Here is a 12,057-nt window from a genome sequence, read left to right as displayed (position 1 = left end):
CAATTATTTTGAGAATCCTTCTTGTTCTCATTAACCACAAATGGATGACGATAAATTTTCGTATTGCCATGTCCATATCCATTGATACATTCATAGTAATAATTTTGTCTTCTTTCAGACTTATCACATACTGCTATCACATTCTTCTAAGGGAATGAGAATGGAGCAAATTCAATGGGACGGGTTTTCAATTCTTTGCCCACAATCATACATGAATTTGATCATGGCGAGGCATAGAAATTTTACCACTTCATGTGGTTATAATTTCTTACAAACTCCATTAGAGTTATAATCAAACTTTGTTGTCTTTGCTTGTATATAAAATCAAATTATAGAATTTCAAGAATTTAAAAGAGATAAATAAAGTAAAATACTTACCTTAAATCCAGAATTTAATCATGAAGGAAGTTCATGGAATAATTGACAATCATTATGCTCAATCCCAAAACTTCTACTCAATTGGTTAGAGTCTCGTGCTGATAACGTGTTATAAAACAATAAAAGCAGAAGAACAATATTGCAGAGAAAGAGAGAGAGGGAATTCTTATTGAATTTTGGGATGAATTACAATGGAATAGAACCCTCTATTTATAGGGAGATGGTGACTTAGCTACCCGTAGTAATAAACCCTAGAATCTCTCTAAATATGGACATTCACCATAAATAGAATTCTATTTATAACATAGTTGTTATTAGACAGATTTTCCTGCAAAGAATTTTTGAGTCTGTGAACATGATTTATACATTGAAAATAACCCTGAAAGGCTGAAACTAATCATATATTTCCTTTATAGAATGGGCTAGCAGCAGCTTATGTGTCTTCCAATTTCGAATCATTTAAGAAATCATCTTTTATGGTACTCTAAGGTGGCTGTGTTAAGCTTGATGATTAAAATTTTTTCTTTTTTGGTTTGATATTGTTCTGATACTTCAAATATACTTTGAGTGAGGATATGATTTTGTACAAGTCAGTATACAGAGAAAAACAATTGAAGTTTGTATTTTTGAGGAAGCTATCCTTTATTGTTGATTGTTTAAATGAACAAGTGGTTTTGGTACACATTGGTTTTTGATGGCCTTGTGCACTTGTGTGTGTGTGTGTGGGGGGGGGGGGGGGGGGGGGTTTTTTTTGTATAAGAGAATGAAAGTCAAGAGAGGCACCTTCTCTTCCTTTTATCTTCCCTATAATTGAAGATATCAACTTAATCTGATTAAGTGGTGGAGGAGAGGAAAGAATGTAAGGTAACATAGGGATTAACCAACTCAAAATTTGGTACTTGGAGATCAGAAATTTGACACAAATTTTGGCTGAAATCATGAGGAAAAGTATTGCATGTTACAGTCTAACTGTTGGATGAATGATGGAGAAAATTGTGGGGTTAAAATTTTATAGAATCTAGGTGGAGGAGGGAGAAACAAGCAGGAGTAGAAGAAGGGTGAGGATAGAAGTAAATTATCCGGTCGAAACTGAAAAGGGTTCATTGAGTGGATGGGGGAGAAAAGCCCAAATATGATATGTATAAGATAATTAGAAACACCACAAGAAATACGTGATTACGAAGAAGTCCGATCATCTATGCTAATTGGGACACTGTTAGTGCTCCAAAAGGTACAAAAATAGAAAATGTTCCACCTATATGTACATAAGTGTTTTCAACCTTTTAAAGTGTTTGATATGCCGGAAGTAATTCTCCATGGAAAATGTTTTCCATGGAAAAATGTTGTTCTAGTTTTGATTGGCGAGTGGGAAATAAGTTTTGGCAAATATATAATCATCAGCACAAAGGCAATGCTAAATAATAATATTAGCAAATCAAGGTGTTTGATGAAATTTTGAGTGGTAAAGATTAAAAATAGTAGATACGTGCTACTTTGAGCAATTCATATGAAGTTAAAGTTAAGATAGTTGTAAGGAGAATGACTTCCGCAAAAGTGAGGGAAGTTATTTCCTCCTCCTGTGATGTCCAGCACACCAAAAATGACTTCCTCATGGAAAACATATTTCTGAAAGATGATTTTGGTCATACCAAACACACCATAAATACTCCTCTATTTCTCTTCATATGTAACTTCTCATGCTCTCCTTCTACCTTCTCCTCCTCAACTTCCAGTCTAAAGGCATCTGTGTGACGATTGTGGCATCTCCCGTTCAGTTCCAAAACATGCTCCACAGATATATTATAACCTGTACGTAATCTGTGTAATGGAGCAACAGTTAACATCCAAAAGGGACTGCCATCAATCTGCATAGAGTAGAATGCTATCATCATCCTTTTGGCTTCAGTTATATCATGATCGGATGAGTTTAAGGAACTGTCCTGTAATGAAAACTTTTAGATTGAGTAATTGAATCTTCTGTGATGAGTGGCCCTTCTAGTCCCCATGTCTTGCTATTCAATCATTTTGCTGTCCGCTACAGAATATGAAATAAACAGACGGAGTAGGCTTATAAGGTGCAATTTTATATTCATGATGACAACTTGCATAATCATCTTAGGTGTTCTTTTCCTCGCAATATGTTCTCCTTAAACCAATTGACACCTCGACAGTGTGTTTTAATAAGATTTTTCATTTGCAGTGGTTATTGTGGTACTAATTATAGCTCCCTTTTTTTCCAGCTTTGTGCACAGTGCTTTATTTCTTTACCCCAACTCTTTGTGGAAGTTCATTCAGTAGTATTTGTTGTCCGCTCTTGTATCTTTTAATCAAAAGGGTTAATTTGTTGATCCATTACTCTAAACGTGGAATCACTCATTTGCTAAACAATTGAAGGAACTTATTGTCATGAAACCACCTAATAAAGAAGAATAGTTCTCTTTCTAAGACTAGGTTAAGTTGTAGCTTTTGGGCATGAAGTACTTGGAATTTGTAACTCTATGAAAATAATTCTGTTGACTTTAACTGTGAAAATAAAAACCCTCTACCAGCCCCCAAACTTGCTAAACTTATTTTATGACCAAATTACTTTTTTTTCTTAATTGAATATCTTTGGTGTGACTTGACAATTTAATATTAAAGGAGGAGTTGCGAAGATGTTCTAGTTACATGTGTATGCTTCAACCTATGTAGGTATTTAACTTGAGAAGGTCACTAAATAGGTATAACATTGAGACCAGTTACCATTGTATTTCAACATGATATACCGTGTTGCATCCCCACCATTGAATAAAACTGTTTTTTGCTCAGAACTAGTAATGCTAGAATACTTCTGTTGAACCTCTTAATAACCAGAAATAAAATAAGATATGTTTACTTGAAGCTAGAAGTCTCTGATTGATTTTAGGATGCATTACACGCTTTTGCTTCTAGCTGATGCTTGAGGTAGGTTTATATCTAGTGCACATTCTGTTTGTTACGTTGAGTATTTCTGAAGTCTTGCTCTCGTCTGATCCAATTGTGCGCTATACTCCAACCAGACAATATAAGGAGTATTTTCCTTTTGTGTGGACTTGGCTAGGAACTCTTATGATCGAATAGTATCATGGCAATCAATGGACACTGTTGAGAAATAATTTGTTCTGTGGTTAGTTTTGGTAAGCGAACAATTTCTTCCTCTTGAAGCAGGGACTTTTACTAACAAATTGAAGCATCTAGACTACATCAAAAAAAAAAATTGAAGCATCTAGCTAATGTTGTGAAAACACACTTGTTAGAAGAGAAATATAATTTTGTGATACCATCCGAGTTCTTCCCCTTCGTTTTTCCCCTGTCAACTCGCACATGAACGATTGAAACCATCCTCGACATTATCTGCTTATTTCTGCAGTGATGTTTACTCGTTTATTAAAAGTTAGTGTTACCCTCCCACTTTTTCCTTGTGTTTCTATCCATTGAAAAGTGTATTGAACAAAAGACTGCAGGTTAACTTCCATGTTTTGCCTTCTTTATATCTGGTCTTTTTATTGTGGCATACTGTTTATCTTACTCCTTTCTTTCTATTTTCTGCTGTTTTATCAGGTCTGGATCTTTGGTGGGCAAGAAGACTGAGAACATCATGGGCAACATACTATCGTGGAACTCATGCTGTCATTGCAGTTATCGATAGTACTGACAGAGCCCGTATCTCCATTATGAAAGATGAGCTGTTCAGGTTGCTCCCACACGAGGATCTTCAAAGTGCGGTTCTACTAGTCTTTGCGAAACAAACAGGACCTTTAAAGATGCATGACCCGGCAGAGAATAACCGATGCGCTTTCCCTTCATAGCATCAAGAAACCATGATTGGCATATTCAAGCCTGCAGTGCCTTGACTGGTGACGGTTTATACGATGGTTTAGGATGGATTGCACAGCGAGTGCCTGGTAAAGCACCAACCTAGACGTCGTTAGACAAAGGAATAGTGTTCTTTTTTAATGTTTTCACGAGATTAATATGAAACTCCATGCCCTTGATGTAAGTTTTAAAGCCATGTATTTTGATACTGTCATATTGCATTTCCTTTGAAGACCTACTGGTTTGGTACATCTGAGCCTTTCTTATAGCTTGATGAATTACTTACTGCTTCAAGGATAAAGGAATACAAGATTTGGCAATTCTTACTTTAAATTTCTGGCCTTATTTGGGCAGTGAGAACTACAGCAACGTTTTATATCAACTGGAAATAGAGCTGGCAAAATGAATTAAATAGGTGATTTAACTCAGATTAACACATTGGACTATTTAATCTCCACTATTTATCAACATTAAAGTAAAGCCATCACTGGACTGAGCTTTAAACCTCTTCACATTTTTTTCAGGCCATGAATATTGATGTCAGAAAATAGAAGAGAAAAAGAGTTTATTAGATGAAGAAGATGGAATAGCCATAGAGGAGAAAGAGGGGATTGGGGGTAGGATTTCTGTTACACTCTACATTGCTTCTGCTTAGCTCATTGAGTATGTATGATTTGAATGTGTTTTCGGCCGTGACAATACGCAAAGATTTTTACATAAGCAGTATCTGTATTATCATAATGCGAGCTTTTAAGCGAGTTTTATGTAACTTGTGAGCAGTATCAAATCTATTTATCACAATAAAGGGCCATCTGGTGCACAAGGTATTTGCGTTCACGCAGGGCCTGATGAAGGGCCGCACTCCCAGGAAGTGTGATGTAAGATAGTCTACGTGATGCAAGCATTAATGGGTGCTTTCACGATTTGAACCCCGTAACGGATAAATTATAAATAGATAATTTTACTGTTGCTCAAAGGACCCCTTCACTCTATTATAACAATGCGGGCTTGTAAGTGATTTTTAAGACTTTACTAAAGGTCGTCTTGCCTATGTGGCTGGTGACAGTTCCAAGAGCGTATTTTAAGCTTACTTTTTTTTTAATAATATAATTTTATAGACATATAAAAATAATATGATGAATTTAAAAATTATTACGACCAAACGCGCACGCGCAAATATATGTGGCGTCAATTAATAAAGTGATTCAAAAGTCAAGATGTCGAACCCACAGACTTAGATCAATCGCTAATTAAGCAAACTAAAATTAATTAATTGTCCAAGGTAATCAGAGTGATATTTTTCTATTAATCTACTGTTGCGGAATTAAACAAGTAGCAACTAATTTAACAAGAATGCAAATGTATATGCTGAGGTTTAATTCAGAGGAGATGAAGATTCCAGGGTTGTGATTGGTTTATCAATTCTATTAAGTTCACTAATCACACTCGTTAATCCAGATTATCTATGGTTGCTAATTAACGGATCGTTTATATGAATAGCATGTTCCGCACAATACTACTCGCCTGTCCACAATATATCAATCCTGTATTGGTATGAGTCTATCATGACGAATATAATACGATATTTCAATTGAGCAAGGTTGTTAGGTATATTCCTATCCTAACCGCGAAATCTTTTCCCGAGCCACGGGTTCAGAAAACAGGCTCTCTTTGATTCTACTCTAATCTAAACATGGCTTTCCCAAGCATAGCTACAACAATTCACAAGTTAAACTAGAATTAAGAAACAACACAAAATGATAATCCAAATTAACAGAGATGTAATTAATAAACGTTAATAAATCATGTCAACACAACCCTAGAAACTAGAGTGCTTAGCCACTCCATGTTCTTAGCAATAATTTTCCAAGTATTTTCATAAACAAATTACAAAAAAAGATGAAGGAATGAAGAACTCGATAATTTTCTCCTCCAAGAATGTTCCCAACGTCTTCTCCCCTTCAAAAGTCACGTTTTACCTTCACAAGTCACTTCCCTCTTTCACAAGTCACGTTCCTCCACAAGTCACGTCCTCCTTCACAAGTCATGTTCCCCCCCCCCCCACCCCACAAGTCACGTCCTCCCTTCATAAAAGTGAGTTTAAAGAACATTTATATGGGATAGGGTTAGCATGTTAGGGTCGTTCACTTCTCTCGTGCGCACCGAGAGTGAACGGGCAAAAGTTCTTTCTCTTTTTCTTTTTCTTCTAGGCTCTCATGCACTTCCATGCCTTTTTGCTATACTTCGCTGTTTTTTTTTCAAAGCTTTTCCTTAATAGCTCGTTCACTCTCTCGTGTGCACCGCGAGAGCGAACGAGCAAAGTCCTTCTTTTGTCTTTTGGTCCCGAATCAACTTCTTTTGCTCACATTTCGTCTAATTTGCTCCTACACATAAGAATGCACGTAATGAGCATAATTCACTATAAAAAATCATGTAACTTAACCGTAACCACAAAAGTTATGAGATGAAAGTATCCCGAAAATTATGCATTTTTTGGCCATTTATCATAACCCGCACTTAGAATCTTGGCTCGTCCTCGAGCAACTTTTCTACACTTTTACAACAACACGACCTTTTTAAAAACACTCTCAATAACTCATCAAATCAAGAATATTTAAAACTAGACTAAGCACAATAGTGTAGCATCCTCACCTCAAAGATTTTGACTCCAAGCACCACGCATTTTTCACAACCCGCCCACTTACTCTAACATAGAGGTCAACGACATTACTTTCCTTCATAGAATCAAGTGCCCTCACACAACAAAAGAGAGTAGTTTCACACACACATAAAATTCAAGAAATATTAGGAAACTCAATATAGAAAAAATTCACTCACTCTCAGAAACAACATTCATTGCCACAAAAGATGAACCATAGGCTTGCTCGTAGTGTACAACTCTACTAATCGAGCTCAATTCAGTTAAGGATCAATTAGGACTTTATTTGGTTGTAGTGTAGGCTGCGGACGGGTAGGATACATTTAAATATATGAGTACTAACATCCCTAAGTTCACTCTGTGAAAAATATTTGTCATCGATTTGACATGAGATTTTGTAAAGCACATATAGATGATTATGGTCCATTCATGATGTGAATGTGACAACATCTGATTTATGAATACATATTCATTCTTCAAAGAATATGAACGTGCTAGTGGTAGTGAATATACCGCACTCACCTCTAAAAGGAGGTTTGAGATGATATAAGAAAATAATGTCATTATTATGGCATGAATGGTCATTGGTCACGTACTTATTGTACGCCAAAATATTTTGGCATTGTGATTATTAAAAGACAACGATAATGCAAGAAACAGAACTTGCATATAATTTTGACCATAACCATGATGGTATAACTTTCTCTTTAAAAGAGATATTCACCATATTGATGTTGATGAATATGTGGTAGTACCAAGTTAATTGAGAGCTCTGGAAGAGCCAATTATTACTATTTTGGAGAAACACAATTGATTACCAATAAGGTATTGTGTTGTAGTAAGTCTCAAAGAAACTTATTGAGTTTCCAAAGTATACGCGAAAGCGGTTGATTATATTGAGACTATAAATAAATGAAAGATTTAATATCTTCTATTACTACAACTTGTAGCGGGATAATATGTATGTGAAAAGCTACCCGCTTTATTCTCCAGTTTGTACTACACAAATAAAAGAATACCATACTAAAGTGGATGTTTATTGATATAAAACCCATATCATAATAAACTTGGAGTTTATTGATAATTGCACACGTCATGGTGTATATCTGAAGTTTATCAATATTGATAATTTATTCAGTTGGCATAATTGGTTTAGCCATATCAATTTGAGTATGATGTGCAAAAATAATAGAGAATTCACATGGGTAAATATTAAAGAACTAGAAAGTTCTTTACGAATTCTCTTATATTGCTTGTTCTCATTAATTAATAGATCAACTAAAATTGGGATTGAATCCCATGAACGCTGGAAATATCAAAGGTGAATATGGGCCCATTCACCTGCCATGTATACCACATAAGATGCATCTATGAGATGGTTACACGTGCAATTATTATTAACTTGCAACGTGGTGTTTGCGAGGTAACTTGCTCAATAATTATTCGAGCATAATTTTCAGATTTTCTATTCAAGAAGTTCATCTTAATAAGTTGGTTTACATCACAGTTGGTTTAGCAAAATAATTTATTAAGTGCATCTACTTAATATCTAAACAAGTGCTTATGAGAACAAAGTTATCTATATCAGTTTGATATACGTTATATACGAAAGTATATTATTTTCTCCCTTCACAAGTGGTTTCAGGGTCAGGAACTAAATAATTCCATCTCATTATTATTGATGTGCGGTGTATATTTTGATTAGCACCATAACGCACAAAGATGGGTTCTCAAAGTTAAGGAAACAAGTTAGTTTTTCTAACATGAGGGGGAGACAAGATACAATAGTTGAGAAAAAGTTACATGGAATGAAGTATCATTTATACATCTAGATCCTCGAATAAAATAATATGAATTTGAAGTTCATAAAAGGATAATTCATGTGCAATTTATTGCAAAGCATGTCAGACGCATTTGCTGACCCAAAGAAAGTAACTATATTCTCATTGCAAATGCTCATATTAGAATAAGTCCTAGAAGGACAAAGTCTATAGTACGCTTAAAGCATATAGACAAATCGGTTTTAAATAAACTTCTTGATAAAGAAGATGAGCAAATGATCAAAATGATCATAATAAAGGAGGCAAGTGATCTAGAAGATCACGTGACATAACACTTCATAAAATCTCAAGAGAGATTCAGGTACCTGAAAATATGAATGAAGAGATCTCTATGTTATGTCTTTATGAAACAATATTGAAACCGATATAAAATGTTTGTCGACGACATCTATGACAGCGCTAAATATATATATGAGGATCTTAAGTCTGGAGAAACAATTCAAGTAGAATTTAGTTTCATATGAAAGACAAGTAGTTTTGGACCTGCAGTTCAAACACTTGAAAGTATAAAGTCAATGGTATGTGCGATTAGTTTTCGATATCTTATATGTCTAGCATGACATGAAAACTTGATATGCATCTAAAGTCTATTATATGGCTTATATGACTTAAAAATCCTTGAAGGATTTAAATTGCTTAAAGCATATAGAATTCATGGTCATGAAGTACTATATCCTAAATGCAATTTGTGCACATATATATCTTGCTATAACTATATGCACGATAATATGATAGCAAGAGTTTTCACCTCTATGTGAAGATATTGAAATGATGATTCCAACAAGATCATATGAAGACAATACATCTATCAGGAATGATGATTTCAAGGTGAAACAAATTCGTTGAAGTTAATATGGCTGATATTATTTATCAAATATCCACCAAAGATCTTTTGAAGATGGTGCACAAGATTGGGATGCAAATGGTTAAGGATGTGAATTGATGCTCTAATCAGGGGGAGTTACTACGCGTTGTACTCTTTTTCCCTTACAAGGTTTTGTCCCACTGGGTTTTCCTTGCAAGGTTTTTAACGAGGCAACCAAAAGGCGTATTGTTAGATATGTGTACTCTTTTTCCTTCTCTAGAATTTTTTTCCCGCTGGGTTTTATTTTAGTTAAGGTTTTAACGAGGCACATTATCTGTTGAATAGGCATTCAAGGGGGAGTGTTATAAATAGAATTCTATTTATAGTGAATGTCCATATTTAGAGAGATTCTAGGGTTTATTACTATTGGTAGCTAAGTCACCATCTCCCTATAAATAGAGGGTTCTATTCCATTGTAATTCATCCCAAAATTCAATAAGAATTCTCTCTCTCTCTTTCTCTGCAATATTGTTCTTCTGCTTCTATTGTTTTATAACAAACTAGTCATTAACCACCATTTTGGGAGAATAAACAGTTTTACAGATAAATCTCTTCTTTAAACAATGAGTGGTAATCACCATCATGAACAAATGAGCTCTCCCCCTTTAGCAACCAGAACCTTCTCCTTAGCATGTTAGCAGATGTTTATTAATTTTCTGACAACGCGTTGCAAGTTAAACAAGTAAAACTAAATGGCAATACCAAATAAATCTCCGCCAATTGCAATTACTATATATTCCACACGATACCAAATCAGAACCTTCTCCTACGTATTTAACCAATTCATTTCTGCAATATATCTCTTAAACAAAATCATTCTTTTTCAAGCAAGGGTGTGATCTAGTGGTTCAGTATAGATGGAATTCAAGCCCATAGGAAACCAGGGTTCTAATCCTAACATATGTTAAAAAGATAAGCAATCTTTTTTATGGCAATGGTGTCCGACCAGCTTGGGCGCAACTTGACTATTCCACAGGGTACCTGCTACCTCCCACCAACACAAGTACTGGATTATTCTTCTTATCAAGATTCAAGGCTTAGACTGATGGAAAGAAAATCACCTATTAATTTTGTCTCCACTGAAATTTGAACCTGAGAACTTGAAAAAGCTAGGGAATTTCTTCCCATCTTCCCAAGATTACACAGATATACAGTGCATTAACTACTGCTCGTGCAAGCTGATTTGGGCACGTTGTTTGAGAAAAAAGATAGAATTTTGAGCTAATATGCGCCATAAAAATTAGTATGGCCATAAATTTTCTCATTAAGATTAAAAATGAGAAGTTTAAAGTTAAACTATTTCTAATTTTTTTGGACATACACACACACAAATAGATTAGAACAATTTCAAACTATAATTTCACGCCTAATCTTGATGCAAAATGGTTTAAGTAATCCAATTATAACTCAAGATAAAAGTAAAAGTTTTGCCATGTACATTTGTGTGACGATAAATCAATCTCACTAAGAGTAAAATAAAATGTTTAAAATTATATTATTTCTACATATAGACAGGTATCTCTTTTTTTTTTTTTGGACAGGCTAAAAAGGAAAATATGTCGTAAATTGGGATAAAGGGATTAGAACAATTTCATACTAAAATTTCACATACAAGCTTGATACAAAATGGTTAAACAATCCAATTATAACTTACAAAAGAAGTAAACTAAAAGTTTCAGATGTAGTATTTGTACCTCAAATCGTATGTTCTTGTAAACAAGCTCCTCAACATTACTACCAACAGTAGGATTTGTAGTAACCACCTCTCCTAAATGCAACTTGTAAAGCGTCGTCGTTTTACCAGCGTTATCCAATCCAACTACAACGATCTTGTACTCTTTTGCTGGAAACATCATGAACCAGAATCTCGATATGAAACCTCCCATAATTTATAGATCTGATCCAAAAAATCGATTAAAAATCCAGATCGTGATTATCAGAATTAGAATCGAAGATCAGTAATTTGATCGGTGAGAAAATAAAGTTGAATAATTGATCTTTGATCTGAGAACTGCCTTTTTGACGAAGGAATGGGAATTTAAGAGTAAAAATAAGAAAGGAGAAGGAGATGAGACTAACGATTATTTTATATCTAAATATCTTTATTTTTAAATATCCACCAATATAATAATTATTGGTGGATAATGTGTAGATTGCCCATTTTTTTTTGCCCTTTTGCACTTTAGTGAATGGGAAATTTTAATAAAACTAAAATTTGAGCCTAAAACATAACTACTCACTCCGTCTCATATTAGCAAATGAATAATTTAAATATGCCCTTAAATTGATTAAAATTATTTAAATATATTTTTAAATAATTAATAAGATCCAAATATACACTAATATAGCTTTCACCATCAGTATGAGGTGAATATTTGAACCTTTTAATTACTTAGGAATATATTGAGATAGAAGATAATGTAAGGATTTTATGAGCTGATAGAGTATGAATAGTATATATAAGTTAAATTCAAAAATGA

At 34.3% G+C, this 12,057-nt stretch overlaps 1 protein-coding gene across 1 annotated transcript in view; it reads right to left on the bottom strand.

Annotated features, from left to right (window-relative positions):
* LOC109219114 (ADP-ribosylation factor-like protein 5) overlaps window positions 1-11,658 on the bottom strand; it is a 15,220-nt gene extending 3,562 nt beyond the window's left edge. Inside the window, exon 1 of the mRNA XM_019383533.1 lies at window positions 11,272-11,658. Coding sequence (XP_019239078.1) covers window positions 11,272-11,463 — 192 coding nt within the window. The 5' untranslated portion in view covers window positions 11,464-11,658. The remainder of the gene's footprint in view (window positions 1-11,271) is intronic.
* Window positions 11,659-12,057: the final 399 nt, after the last annotated feature.

Source organism: Nicotiana attenuata, unplaced genomic scaffold (genome assembly GCF_001879085.1).
Source record: "Nicotiana attenuata strain UT unplaced genomic scaffold, NIATTr2, whole genome shotgun sequence".
Classification (NCBI taxonomy): Eukaryota; Viridiplantae; Streptophyta; class Magnoliopsida; order Solanales; family Solanaceae; genus Nicotiana; species Nicotiana attenuata.
This window is presented reverse-complemented; position numbering and strand designations above follow the sequence as displayed.